Source organism: Hypanus sabinus, chromosome 3, assembly GCF_030144855.1.
Source record: "Hypanus sabinus isolate sHypSab1 chromosome 3, sHypSab1.hap1, whole genome shotgun sequence".
Lineage (NCBI taxonomy): Eukaryota > Metazoa > Chordata > Chondrichthyes > Myliobatiformes > Dasyatidae > Hypanus > Hypanus sabinus.
The window spans coordinates 125,295,440-125,310,863 of record NC_082708.1 but is presented as its reverse complement, the minus strand read 5'-3'; the positions used below and the strand labels follow the sequence as shown (position 1 = coordinate 125,310,863).

At 39.4% G+C, this 15,424-nt stretch overlaps 1 protein-coding gene across 3 annotated transcripts in view; it reads right to left on the bottom strand.

Moving 5' to 3' along the window:
- The window catches only part of afg2a (AFG2 AAA ATPase homolog A), a 377,888-nt gene that overhangs the window by 353,751 nt on the left and 8,713 nt on the right, over positions 1-15,424 (bottom strand). For all 3 annotated transcript variants that reach the window (XM_059965085.1, XM_059965086.1, XM_059965084.1), the window contains exons 3-7: positions 14,471-14,628; positions 13,762-13,820; positions 10,512-11,189; positions 7,765-7,894; positions 2,910-2,966 (exon numbers count right to left, since the gene is read on the bottom strand). In XM_059965085.1, the coding sequence (XP_059821068.1) occupies positions 2,910-2,966; positions 7,765-7,894; positions 10,512-11,189; positions 13,762-13,820; positions 14,471-14,628 (1,082 nt within the window). The remainder of the gene's footprint in view (positions 1-2,909; positions 2,967-7,764; positions 7,895-10,511; positions 11,190-13,761; positions 13,821-14,470; positions 14,629-15,424) is intronic.

The following is a 15,424-nucleotide window of genomic DNA, read 5'->3' as shown; positions in this document are numbered from 1 at the left end:
CGCCACAGCTGACAACACTCAGGTGCAACATGGCAGCATTAACAGAGGCCGCCAGACGTCAGTTGTGGCTCAGCGCTCGTACTGGTTACACGTGCATTTGCTGTTCGCTAATGTTTTGTGTTCACTGTTGACTTTGTGTTTAATTTCACTGTGAAAATGTCAAAAAGAGCTGCAGATATCCCTATGGGTAACAATGAGAAAAAGAGAAGGAAGCACCTATCATTATCAATAACGCAGAAAGTGGAGTTATTACAGAAGCTTGATCGTGGTGTGTCTGTGCGGCGTTTTACTGAAGAATATGGTGTCGGAACTACCACTGTATATGACTTAAAGAAACAGAAAGGCAAGGTACTGAAGTTTTATAGTGACAGTGACATCCTTCACAATATATATTGTGAAGCTAGTTGTGTCTTTCTTTAAGTTCAGACTACTGCTCTCCATTTATCGCTAAACAACATAAAGCAGTTTATTTATAACAATCAACATATTGGCAGGCATGTCCATCTCACGCATATACTGCACTTCTTCCATGGCATTGCAAAAGCCTCTAAGAAAAAGAGCTTTCACGTCTTCAGATTTGATATGTACCCAAGAAAGAGCCTTTTGCATGCAGGGAGATGCAATTGTCTGTTCATTACCAAAATATTCCTGTCACAAAACCTTGGCTTTGACATCTTTTCCTAGAGTCAACATGCTAGCAACTTCTGACAAGTTCTCTAGAGAGACTTCTGGTGTACTTTTCAAGGAAACAGAGGCCGTCACTATGACTTTCAGTCTTGCCTTCAACACTATTTTCAAAGGCCTTCATGAATGCATATTACTACAATCGATTGCAATCGGAGATTTGAATCACTCTTTCAGGCAAAGATGAAATGCATTGTTGCACCAATTAGGCTATTATTTCAATTTGCTTCCTCATAATATCAATAATACTGTTTTAAACTCGCTCGTCTGAAACAAGAGTGTTCCCATGCTGCAAAAAAATATCCATGTAAGCACTCTGAGCTGTTAGATATAACATTGGTTCAGTCTCTCATTACAGCAGGCTGAGAGTAAACACCCTGAACTATCTCTTGGAAGTCTTGTTCATGTTTCACAGACACTTAAAGAACAAATGAACCCACACTGATATTAAGTGTTTATTTGTTTTTCTTTGTGCCTTTTCAACATAGAAACTCACAACATAGGACTGTCCTGCTGGAGCACTTTTAGCACTCGCCACACTTGAAGCCCGTAGCACTTTAACCGCGGCCACATGTGCAGCAATTTGTTCCTCCAACTTAAGCTGTTTCTTTCTTTTCTGCAACTGATCTTTCCTTCTCCATCGCTCTGTAGCTAATCATTCCTCTTAATCTTCAAGTGCATGTTTATCCTTGGGAAATAATGAAATCAGTATTTGATGTTGCTTAGCAACAGCTTCGCAGAGATTAGTCAAATTTTCAAGATGAGACTAAGTAATTTTCCTTATTTTACATAAGATCCTTAATTGGTATTAAACCTTTGATTTTGTTCACATTTATTTTATATTCCTTTTGAAGACTTTCAGTTCTACCCACCAAAGCTTTGGCAGTAAATTTAATTTCTCTTCTGCCAGCACCGACCAATTTCAGGGTCGCTGACATCAGTGTTTGATTCAAATGTCGGCCACTGGGACAATATTTCAGCACTTCAATAAAAAAAAAGGACGAAGCCCAAGACAAACACCACATGATCGAACAACAATCCCCAGTGGACTGGCAGCGCTGACCATTCAACTGTGTTCACCAGACACACGGAATGAATCAACAAAAGCTCCCAGATAATCCTACTCCAAGCTGCTCCTGCTGCCACCTTCGCAGCGCTGTGATTCCAATTTTGCCAACAGGTCTGAGGCAATCCTTTGTCACAAACTGAGGTTCGTTAGGTATAACTATTTATTGGTGACAAAATGTAGCAGTTACTTCTAAAACAAGCCAGAACTGCTACATTTTGTCAATAAAAATTAGTTGTACCAAACGATCACCAATTTACAGCAAAGGATTGCTCCAGATCCATTGACAAAATTGTAATTATAATACTGAGAAGCCAGCAGAAGCAGCAGATGTTGTTAAAAAGGAATACAGATCTTAGCGGTGCAAGTAAAAGAGGATGAAAGAATATAAGAGATAGTAACTAATTGTTTCACACCGGATTCAAAAGCAGGTTTATTGTTACTGACATATGTTGTGAAATTTGTTGTTTTGTGGCAGCTGTACGGTGCAAAACTTAAAATATACTTTAAATTAGATGGAAAATATGTAGAAAAAATAAAAAAGCAGTTCAAAACGAAGTGAGGTAGTTCACTGTTCAGAAATCTGATAGTGGAGGGGAAGAAGTTGCTCCTAAAATGTTGAGTGTGTGTCATTAGGTGCTTGTACTCCTCTCCGATGGTAGCAATGAGAAGAAGGCATGTCCTGGGTGGTGGGATCCTTAATGATGGCCAACACAGCCCAGTTTCACTTCAGAGATGAAGGGTAAGGTGAGAATGCAGGGAAAGAGAATAAATAAATAATAAACAAGGAAAACAAAAACTCTCAGCAAGGGAAAATGCAGTATCAGGCATAACAAATTACTTAAGCAAAAGGAAACAACAAGGATAAACTGGTATAATAGGAATACTCATTATGCCATTTTAGAAAACGACAATGCTGCTTTGGGACATAAACCTACGTTGACCAGGATGATGCAAGAAACAGGAAATTACAAGCAAAGATATAAGATATCAGTACCATGAAATGAAATTTGCCTGTTTTCTGTCACAGTGGGAAAAAGAAAATAAAATTGTGATTAGTTTTTGATTTCAGAAAAAGGGAGTAAACAAAGTCACAATGTGCCCATGGTTCTATTAAAGTCCCTTGCTAAACACAGCAACTTTAATTTCTTTTAATTACCATTGAGTGGCTTCTGCAAAGATCTCTCTCAGCCTTGCTTCACTTTCTCCATAGTACCTGAAAAACAGGAAGGCAGGTACCTGAGCATTGGGAGACTAAAACAACAATAAATAATTAAATTACAACCCAGTCTTGGAGAAATTAACCAACATTACAGAAACTTTTGGGAGAGCACACAGGTCACCTGCATTTGCCTGTGACATCCAAACTAAATGTAGATCCTTCATTTCCAGATCCACCAGTGTGAATCTGTGCGCTAACACCATCCCAATCCAAAGCAACGAGGCACTTATTGTCAGGATCTTACGTCATAAAACATTGTCGAGTAGACAGGCTAGAACACTACTATTCTGACAATTGCTGAAATCATATTTCATGACTTAGATAGCAGTCACATATATCAAACAGAAAACCAGACTGTAATATTGAATATTAATTTTTAAAAGCAGTATTAATGTTTTAAATTGAAATTTGTAAAATTAATTAATTAAAATCAATTATTTCAAAAAAAGTAAATTATCGTTACATCTCAAATCCATTCCATGTATTCAGATCTATAAAACACATATTCAGCACACAGTCTTATCTGCCTCTGGACTCCATAACATAACCAACAGCAGAGGACAAAACAAAAATCAGTGGCGAAGAGCAGCCAGCACATTTGGAACTTGTATTTTTGCAGGAACCCCAAACTTCAGAGCATGTATTCTTGACATTATTCAGTGCTCTCCACATAACGTGTTAACATTTAACATCTTCTCCACATGTTTTTCCAGCAGCCCAATCAAATCGTGAACGAGAGAGGAGGAGACTCACAGGACAAGAAGAGAGATTTAAAAAGGAGTTTTCGCAGGCTTTTGGTGTTGTCCTATGCTCCAATGAAATCGCAAATTATCAGAAAGAACAAATAAGAATAAGGCAGGGACAAAGCAGAGGGAACATTGTTGGAGTGGGCCAGTATTAACATGGGGCAGCTTTAACTTATCAGGCCTGGGCGAGGTGAGTAGCTTCTTCATTCTTTATTCTTCATCTGTCAGTACATTGTTAGAGCAGTGAGAATGGTTCCACGTGTTGTGTTCTTTGTGTGAGATGTGGGAATTCTGAGAGACCTCCCAGATAACCACACCTGCACCAGGTGCACCCAGCTGCAATTCCTCCAAGATCGTATTAATGAAATGGAGCTGCAGCTTGAGGACCTTCAGTTCATACAGAAAACTGCGGTGGTGATAGATAGGAGCCACAGGGACGTAGTTGTAGGAGGCAGCTGCCTGGGTGACTGTCAGAAGAGGGAAAGGAAATGAGCAGCCAGTATAGAGTACCCCTGTTGCCGTACACCTCAATATTAAGTATACTGTTTTAGATACTGCTGGGGGGAGGGGACCTACTGGGAAAGCCACAGCCACCGGGTCTCTGGTACTGAGTCTGGCACAATGGCACAGAAGGGAAGAGTGGGGAAGAGGATTGTAATAGGGATAGGGGATTTAGTAATAGTAATAGGGGATTTCTTAGTTCGAGTAGACCCAATATTTTGTGGACATGACAGAGACATCTGGATAATATGTTGCTTCCCAGGTGCCAGGATCAGAAAGGGCTCAGATTGGGTCCTAAAAGGGGAGGGTTAGCAGACAGAAGCCTTGGTATATATTGGCACCAATCTCATAGGTAGGAAAAGGGAGCAGGTCCTAAAGAGAGAATTTAGAGAGCAAGGGAGAAAGCTGAAAATCAGGACTTGCCTGGTAATCTCTGGATTGCCGCCTGTGTCATGCATCACAGAAGGATGATTTGGCAGGTGAACACATGGCTGAGGAACTGATGCAGGGGGCAGGTTTCAGATTTCTAGATCATTAGGATCTCTTCTGAGGAAGGTATGATCTGTATCAAAGGGATGTGTTACACCTGAACCCGAGGGGGACCAATATCCTTACGGCAGATTTGCCAGAACTGTTGGTGGGGTGTGGGGTTTAAACTAATTTGGCAGTAGGATAGGAACCAGAATGACAGGGCTGAGGATGGGACAGTTGGTATACAGCCAGAGGTAGTGTGTAGTGAGACTGATAGGAAGGACAGGCAGATGTAGCACGATATTAATACGCAGCAGCCTCTCCGGACTCTGGATTGGGGATTGCCAAACGTTATGTGGATTTTCTGGTGTAGTCTGTTTTGTCATATGCTTTTGTGATATCATTCTGGAGGAACGTTGTCTCATTTTTTAACTGCCATTGCACTTGTGGTTTTTAAATGACAATAAACTGAATCTGAATCTGAATGATAGAGCAAAATTGCAGACAGTGGGAAGAGTTGAAGTGTAACAGGAGGACAAAATCGAAAAGGACGATAAATATATCACCAGAGAGTGGCTTCTTTGAGTTCATCTGCAAAACAGCTTTAATTTCTTCTCTTTAATGTCTCTTGTTTCCTTTTCAAGGTGGATGGGGTTCTGTTAGAGTCCATGATATACAGTTGCACTCAAGCTGCAGGTTCTTCACGGCAGTGGTTCCCACTCCTGGAGCTAACTGGCCATCTGTTTTTTAATATCTCAAGGATGCGGCCTGGAAGACGCAAGCCTTTGGAGTGAGGCAGAGTGGCCCTCTGGATGGGCCAATTCCATGCTGGTGTCGCCAACTGAGGCATCGCCAGAGAAGCAAAACATCACAAACAGCGGATCGGCAGTCGGAGCACACTGTACTTGGGCAATTGCTCTTGCTCCTTCTCTCGATGGTTTGCTGCCAATTCTCAAGTCAGAGAAACTCAGGAGAAAAACATTGTGGCACACAGTATCATTGTAACAGTGACTGTTTTGTTGGTCTCCCTTCTCGCTGTTCATTGTTAGTGAGAAAGAGAGCCTGTGGCATGTCAAATTGTCAGGTGAACAATACTTTTTGTTGAACTGCAGATCATGGTCTATCTGGGGGCTTTGCTATTGCTTGCTTGGTGGGTGGTGGAGCACTGATGGTTTCTGCTGGAATAAGTGGGGAAGCGTTGATGGTTTGGGGCTGCATGTGCTTGGGAAGGGGAGAGGGGGCTTTGGGGTTTGAACATTTTCAGTCATTCATTATTTGGGGTATTCTGTTTTTGTGGATCGCTTCTTTTTACATTGTATGTCAATGATTTGGATGATGGAATCAATGACACAGTGACACAGTTGCAGACAATATGAAGATAGAGAACTGTGCAAAAGTCTTAGGCACATATATAAAGCTAAGTTGCATAAGACTTGGGCACAGTACTGGATTTGCCAAGGTGGAGCAGAGGGTGAGTTGGTAAATTTGGCGGGAGCAAAGGATGGCGAAGGTAGAGCAATGTAGGAGGGATGTGGTACAGGTGGCAGAGAAGTGCCAGGGGCAGGGGGTGGCGGTGGTGCAGACACACCCAGCCCTGAGACACCAGTCAAGGTCATTTGATTCTAAACAATTGATCAGTGTAGAATGTCTCTCTGGTACTTCCTCTCTCCTTTCTCCTTTTTCTCAACCATGTTTCTCCTCTCCCTGCCCTTTTCCCACTTTCAATCCACAACAGAGACCCATATCATAATCAGGCTTATCATCACTCACATGGCATGAAATGTGTTTTTGTGGCAGCACAGTACTGTGGTAATTTTATCTACTGCACTATAGGCTAACCCTATGAGGAACAATTGATGGTCTGGGCCTGTACTCACTGGAATATAGAAGAATGGGGGGGGGAGGTGGGATGTCATTGAAATCTATCGAATGTTTAAAGGCCTAGATAGAGCAATTCTGGAGAAGATGTTTCCTATAGCGGGGCAGTCCAGGACCAAAGGGCACAGCCTCAGAATAGAGGGATGTCCATTTAGAACAGAGGAGGACGAATTTCTTTAGCCAGAGGGTGGTGAATCTGTAGAAATTTGTTGCCACAGGAGGCCAGCTCATTGGGTATATTTAAGGTGGAGGGTGATAGGTTTTTAATTAGTCAGGGTGTGAAAGTTTACTGGGAGAAGGCAGGAGAATGGGATTGGGAGGGAAATGGATCAGTCGTTATCAAATGGCAGAACAGACTCGATGGGCCAAATGGACTAATTCTGCTCCTGTCTTATGGTCTTATAACAACTAGCGATCCATAGTATTATGGTTCATAATTACTACATCAATACTAACAATAATCTTGTAACAATAGATATTACATACATAAGCATACATTACATACATATTACATAAGCATGAATAATTTATCGTTCTGAACAGAAAGAAAATTTCAGAATAAAAAAGAATAAAACAGGTTGAAACTCTAGTTCAGTATTTCATGGACTTATTTTGAATCTATGCTGTAAATCTACTCCAGTTAATTTATTCTAACATCTAAATATGTTCTAAAATTAACCAAAATCTGTACTAATCTGTAGCTTATTAACCTACCAGTACAAATACTGCAAACTTAGCCATTTCTGCATTCAAGAAACTTTGAGTTACGGTGGTTTTCAGAACCCAGGTGACCTGGGCTACGTTGACACTTAAGTAGATCAGTTCTCCTTTTCAGAAGAAGGTGATATAGGGAATTTCTGTGGTCCAACACCAGTCTGGTCCTAAGAGTGCTCTACTAGGACTGCAACCTGTGTCTGGTTTTACAGTAATGTCAGAGGGATCTTCTCCAATTTTCCCCACTTTTCCCTCCCAATATTAGGTTTATATATTTCCAAGAGATTTGATACACAAAATAATGCTTCTTCTAAGGTGCTTCGCAAATATGACATTGGACCAATATTGAAAAATCATTATCATATACAAAGCATTCAAATACCAGATCATTTCCACATTGACAATCTTGTTTTCCTCCTGAATAGTAACTTAAAGGAGATGGCATACTCACTAGGATCACACTGCACAATCATTTCACTTACTTGCTTATAATTTCAGGGCCATTGATGACAATGATGTGAGCTCCAACTTCATTAGCTACAGCTCTAGCAATCAAGGTTTTTCCAGTACCAGGAGGACCAAACAGTAAAATTCCTCTTGGAGGTGTAATTCCTAAATCACAACACAATTAAAGATGGTCAGCAATTATTAGTGTTACGTAGCAGCTGTACTGTATTGAACATGCTTTCCATTTTTAAAAGGAAGGACTTCATTATTTCAAAGTGTATCTAGTTAGGAAATATTGAGAACATAGGACTCAGTATCACATTAGAAGAACTCACTAAGACACAAAACTTGAAACCAGATCTTTCAATCTAAACAAATGAAATTTAAGGTTTGAGAGGCAAGTTGGCAAGGACGGATTCTTCAAATGCTCTTGCAAACAGGCAAACTCACCACAATCCTTATTAAACATTTGGATGATAGGTCTAATGGAACATTTCAAGTCTGATGACATGAAGTTATGTGGAAATGTAAATTGTGGTGAGAATGCAAAGAGAGAAGCTGGAAAAAAATGTGATAGATGAAACACAATGTTGTAAAATGTAAAATTATCCAGATCAATAAATGAAAACAAAGGTAGAAAAACTCAGATTTTTTTTCAAACGGTGAGAGAACAGGGAAACACTGATGTCTAGAGGGATCTGGATATCCTTGTACATGGTTTACTGGAAGCTGATATATAGGAGCAACAATGACAGAAATGCTGGAAGAACTCAGCCAGACAGGCAGCACCAATGGAAAGAGAACAAGTTAAGATTCAAGTCAAAAACTCTTCTATTTCCTCACAAATGATTATCCAGTACCCCATTAAATGCATACTATGCTCCACAGCTGGTCGTTATGCTAGAGACTTCTATATTCTCACCACTCTACTCAATTATAAACGTACAAATTTGTTATCGGACTCCTTGGTTACCAACTTATAATAAGTGCTTTGGTAACACTTTTCTCCACATTGAGGTATTATCTCTATAAACATAAAATGCTGGAGGAGCTCAGCAGGTCAGGCAGCATCTATAGAGAGTAATAAATGGTCTAAGTTTCAGGTCAAGGCCTTTTATCAGGATCAGGTCCTTTAACTGTTTATTCTGCTCCATAGATGCTGCCTGACTTGCCGAGCTCCTTTGGCGTATGCATGTATTGCTCAAGTTTTCCAGCATCTGCAGAATCTCTCGTGTTTATCCCAACAAAACCTTTTTAGAAGTTCAAAACCTCTGCTTAGTCATTCCTTTCTTCAACAAACCTTTTCAAAATTTCAAAACCTCTACTTAGACACTCCTTTCTTCTGAAGACAAGAGACAAGGGCCATTCAACAAATTCCTGAAACACATACCCGGATTTTTACTATCATCTTTTTAAATTTTCCCTTTAATGCCATAAAGATTCTTTTTTCAAAAAATATGGTGCCCAAAAGTGTACACAAAGTGTGGTAAAACCAATGTTCCATCAAGGTTAACAAAATTTCTTATGTTTTAACTCTATCCCTCTAAATGTAAACCTTAGTGATTGGATTGCCTTCCTCCCCCCCCCCCCCCAAGTTACACTAGTTTGTAGTACACCTTTAACAATTTAACTACCAACTCTGCCAGTAGACGATGGAGATGAACCAACAGTTCTGAAGTTATGTGGTTGCATTTAATACATTTCAGGTCCACAGTCCTTAAATCAGAGAAAGTGATACTCCAGTCCACACTGTCCAAAACCATGAGGAGGAAAGAAACCTTGGGTGCTTCCACCCCCTTCATCAAGACAACTTTGTTTCACACACCTATTTATTTTTAAACCTAGCTGAAAATGAAAAATGAACTGGGGATTTCTAAAAATTTACTGAGCTCCAGCATATTTGGATACATATTTGGCATTAAGTTAATTCTGTTTTTGATTTGTTGTGAAATTTCAGATAATAGTTAAATTACAGCAAGTGATAACTGCAAAACTGCTGTTCATGTTTAAGATTGCCAGTGTTTAAACCCAACAACATGAATTCCCTATTGGATTTCTTGGCATTACCTTATAATAATGGCTCTTAATTCTCACAAACATCCCACTAAACAATGTCACACTCCAGATGACAAGGCCATTTAAAATATTCAACAACTCAAAGTCAAGTACACAGTTAAGTCAAAGAGCAAAGTCAAAATCAGTATCAATCTTCTGAAGCAGTATATACCTGCAGGCTTGAAAACGTTATAAGATAGCAAAACAACAATTCTGATCTTGGTCACTTACTATTCACTTACATTCAAGTTTCAACTAAACAAGCAGATAGGTAATCAGCGTCTTCCTAAGCCATTGAACTCTGCTGAACAAATTTACCCAAAAAACAAACTAATTATTAAATGGGGATCTGGAGATCTACTTTGGAATAGGCCAGTGTTTGTATTATGTAGGTGGGTGGTGGGGGAGAGGGTGTTTGGATGCAGGGTGAAACTACGGTAGGCTTATGGTCCTCGGCTGAACATCTTGAGGAGTCCAGTGGAACAGAAATAATGGGAGAGGCTGCCAGTGGAGCTCAGTCTCCAGGATCTGCACTACACTGCATTTGCACAGAAGCCCTGTACTTCCTGAAAGGATTTCTCAACATGATTTGAATCAAAATCTGTGGAAGAGACTTTTAAGTAAATACCCTTTAAGTGATTTTGTTGCCTAGAAAGACATAACAAAAGCTGACTTGGATCATCAAATTAACATTGATAAACTTTAATCAAACTTTATAATACTATACCATAGGACATGAACAGTTGTGGTTGCTTCAAGGGTAATTCAATAATTTCTCTAATCATTTTCAGTTGACTGGCCAGTCCTCCGATCATGTCATAAGTCACTTTGGATTTGTATTCTTCCTTGTTCTGTTCATCATCATTTTGTCCCTGCAAGAACTTAATCTGAGTGAGGAGAGAAATGGAGTAAAAAGTATCTCTGTTGCTTTTCAAGCAACTGTTAGGCATCAGTATCAAGCCCTCCACTGAAGAGGAACATCTGTCAACTCCTTCCTGAATGGATTCAGACTTCTCAACAACATCGTGGTTGCTTGTTGTACAGCATATTATCCCACTGCCTGCTTCCAGTAATTTTCCACTGTCCAGGGTATTGTTACAATTCTGAATTGATGCAGTCTGAGAATCTGCCATAGGAGAAAATGAATAAGCTACACCACTGTCTCTATCCTGAGCAACTTCAATGGCCAAACTGCTGAAATGTGCCGATAAGTCTATTGCATCCTTCTCTTGCACGGATTTCTCAAGCAAGGATTCCTCAGTCATACTCGTATCACTGGACGGGGCATTGAATGACATTTCGGCAACCACGCCATTCACTCCTTTTACCTTCATCACCATCAAATGAAAAAGTCGACCATAAAAAGTAATGTTCAGCAAGTTGCCAGGTAACACTATCTTCCCATCTACATGAAAAACAAAGTAAAAGAAGGTAAAAATAAAATCCATAGCAAGTGTCCTAAACTGTCTAGAAACAGAAACTTGCATACAATGTGTACACAACCTACTTTCTTATTTCAGGAACTCTTAAGTATTCAGTAATCAGTTATATTAAGTGAAAACCCTTGCCTGGTGTAAACTAGCTTATATGAATCAAATAGTGAAACGAATGAAGAAAATTGGTTATTACAGGAAATCAAGAGTAGGAGTGAAATGCTGTTGTCAGACAGGAGTGAAGTTATAGAGCCATGCACAACAGAAACAGAGCCCACATTAACCACTAAAACACTAATGCTTTTTCCTTAAATCTCTTCCTCGTTCCCAAAACCACTCCCAGATTCTACCACTCACCTAAACAATGGAGACAATTTACAGTGGGCTATTGGGGATGGAATATGAAGGGTTTTAGCTATTTGGCAGGGAGATCGGAACCGGAGTGATAGGACTGAGGATGGGGCAGTTGGTATACAAGTCGATGCATTGCGTTACGAGACTGTGAAGAAGGACAGGCAGATTATAGGGCAAAATTGCAGTCACTGGGATGAGTTGAAATGTATCATGGGGACAAAATCGAAAAGGGTGACATACACGGAATAAGGTAAATGATCTTTTAGTGCAGTTAGAGATTGGCAGGCATGATGCTGTGGACATCTCTGAATGAAAGGAGGCTGAAAGAATATCATAGTTGGGAGCTTAACATCCAAGGATACATCTTGTATCAAAAGGACAAGCAGATAGAGAGAGTGGGTGCGGTGGCTCTGTTGATAAAAACCAAAATCAAATCCTTAAAAAGAGGTGACAGAGGATCATAATATGTAATATCCTTGTAGGTAATGACGAAAAACTGCAGAGGGTAAAATGACTGATGGGAGTTATATATAGGTCTCTGAACAGTAACCATGATGAGGGATATAAATTACAACCGGAGATTGAAAAGGCAGGTAATAAGGGCAATGTTACGATAGTTGATGGGATTTCAAAATTCAGGTAGATTAGGAAAATCAGGTTGGTGCTCGATCCCAAGAGAAGGAAGCTTTTAAAAACAAACAGAAGGCAACAAAAAACCATAAGCAGAGAAAAGATGAAACATGAAGGTAAGCTTGCAAATAATACCAAAAAGGGTATCAAAAGTTCTTTCAGAATATAAGGAGTAAAAGAAAGGCCAAAAAGAGATTGGATACTGGACCACCAAAAAATGACACTGGAGACGTGATAATGAGAGACAAAGAAATAGCAAATGAACTTAATAATTATTTTGCATCAGTCCTCACTGTGAAAGACACTAGCAGTATGCCAGAAATTTGAGAACTTCAGAGAGCAGAAGTGACTGCAGTTGCTATTACTAAGAAGAAGGCGCCTGGGAAGCTGAAAGGTCTGAAGGTAGATAATTCACCTGGGCCAGGTGGACTATGAACCAGAGTTTTAAATGAGGTAGCTGAAGAAATTGTGGAGGCAATAGTAATAACCTTTCAAGAATCACAAGATTCTGGAATGGTTCCACAAGACTAGAAAATTGTAAATGTCACTCCACTCCTTAAAAAAGGAAGGAGGCAATAGAATGGGAATCATAGGCCAGTTAGCCTGACTTTGCTGGTTGAGAAGTTGTTGGAATCCTTTATTAAGTATGGATTTTTGGGTGCTTGGAGGCACATGATAAAGTAGGCCTAAGTCCCTATGGTTTCCTTAAGGAGAAATCTTGCCCAACAAATCTGTTGAAAATCTTTGTGGAAATAACAAGCAGGATAGACAAAAGAGTCAGTAGATGCTGTTTACTTGGATTTTCAGAATGCCTTTGACAAGATGCTGCACATAAGGCTGCTTAACAAGAAAACAGCTCATGCTACTACAGGAAAGATACTAGCATCAACAGAAGATTGGCTGACTGATAGGAGACAAAGAGTGGGAAGAAAGGGGACATATTCTGGTCAGCAGCCGGTGACCAGTACTATTCCGCAGGGGTCAGTATTGAGACTGCTTCCTTTCACGTTTTATGTCAACGATTTGGATGACGGAATTGATGGTTTTGTTGTTAGATTTGCAGATGATACAATGATAGGTGGAGGTGCAGGTAGTGTTGAAGAAATAGGAAGTCTGCAGAAGGACTTGGACAGATTGGGAGAATGAACAAAGAAGTGGCAGATCAAATATAATGTAGGAAAGTGTATGGTCATGCACTTTGGTAGAAAGGCAAAGACTATTTTCTAAATGAGGAGAAAACTCAAAAATCAGAGGTGCAAAGGGACTTGGGATTCTTTGTGCACAGATCTCTCCATGTTTACTTGCAGGTTGAGTTGGTGGTAAGGAAGGTAAATGCAATGTTAGCCTTTATTTTGAGAGGACTAGAATATGCTGAGGCTTTATAAGGTTTTGGGCAGACTGCGCTTGGAAGAAATTGCAAGGCAATGGTAGGGGGAGGGTGACAAGCTGGGCTTTTTTATCCACTGAGCCGATGCAGACTGTAGGAGATATAAAGCCTCCTGTGCCATGATCTGCGATTCTGTGTGTGAAGACAGCATTCAGAAATCAGAATCTCCTTACCCATATTCCTTATCAAGAAGTCAGATAATTCTTCTTTGTTGAAGGGTTCATCTTCTTCTCTGAAATAGGCAATCCCGTTATAACTTAAAACAATGTGGGCTGATGTGCAAGAACAAGTGATAAATATTTTCAACAAAGATATGCCACAGCAGATTAATTAATAAAAATATTACATTATTGGTTTTTTTCCTTTGACATTTGTTTATTCCTTCAACTAGGGTCAAAATATTACCCACCAACTCTACACACTAGGGTACAAGACTTGGTATCATAATAAGTTCATCAAGTGCACATAAATAGTGTCACTAGTAGGTATTAAAAGCTCATTTCATCTCAGCAAAAGCAGAGTTAATGAAAATTTCTTAGTACATTTCTTACTAAAGTACTCATGTTGAAAAATAAAGCAAATCTGATGTTATATACAAAAGCAAATATTATAAAAGCTGAAAATCTGAAATAACAATAGATGCTGGAAATAGCAGGTTAGGCAATATCTGTGGTGAGAGAAAAGCAGTTAATATTTCAGTTTGACGAACTTTCAGGAGGTTTAATTAAATGTTAACCGCTTTTCTAACAAAATTGTTTTTTTGATCTGTCAAGTATTTCTAAGATTTTCTCTTTTTACTAACTTAAGTCATATAGCAAGAAATTTTTTATTCACTGGTTAAAATTCTTTAAGTGGCCAACATAGAATCTACCAAATACAAACCTCAGAGCTACTTGTAATTCCTCTGCCTGTAGTACTGGACCAAGCAGTGGCTCAACTGTAATGGCATCATTCACTTTGATCTTTAGATTCTTCTGGGTGATTCTATTCAACCCTATCTTACCCCCTGGAAAGCTCTGAACAGGCCATGCTGTACAAACCTAAGGAAAAAAAATGTTAGCCTGCAAACTAGAAGCTCTATACATTTCATCAACTATACATTAACATACTAAATAGTGACAAGGAAGACAATGCATATCATCTTATCATTGCAACACAAAGGGAGGATCCCAGAAGATTATCTCAAATTACAGGAAAGGTTGGATGTGAAAGGATAGACCTTTATGCTCACAGTTGTGTATCTGTATCTATAGTTGGCTATCAGTTAATATTCAAGATGATGAATCACCAAATCCCTCAAACCACAATTTAATTATTATGATCATTTGTTACTACCTGAGATGAATTGCTGTGGACCCAATAAAGGGTTGTCCAGAGAAGCATTCCTTCAACTGCTTCATTAATAATTTGTCCCATCATTTCTAAAAGTTGATTGACAACTCTTGACCATTAACAAAACATTTCAACTTGTAGTACAAATCCTGGATATCATATGTTTGAGCTGATTAATAACAGGCAACCAATAACCCACATTAACCTTCTATCGAGAAAGTTCCGAAGAAAGATCATCAAATGCTGCATAATCTTTTAAGTATATCGAGATTTTCTAATTTTATTTTGAATTACCAATATCTGCAGCTGTTATGTTTTCAGGTAAATCAAGTGAATTTTCCAGACTTCAAATGGCATCACAGCACCTGAGTCCTGACATAATTCTACTGAACAATCATTGCTAGGTATTAGCACTATGTCCTGTTGTTATCGATAAGGCTCAGATTAATAATAGCCAAATATGCTCAGACCTTCAACTATACAGCTGCAGACATAAGACGATTT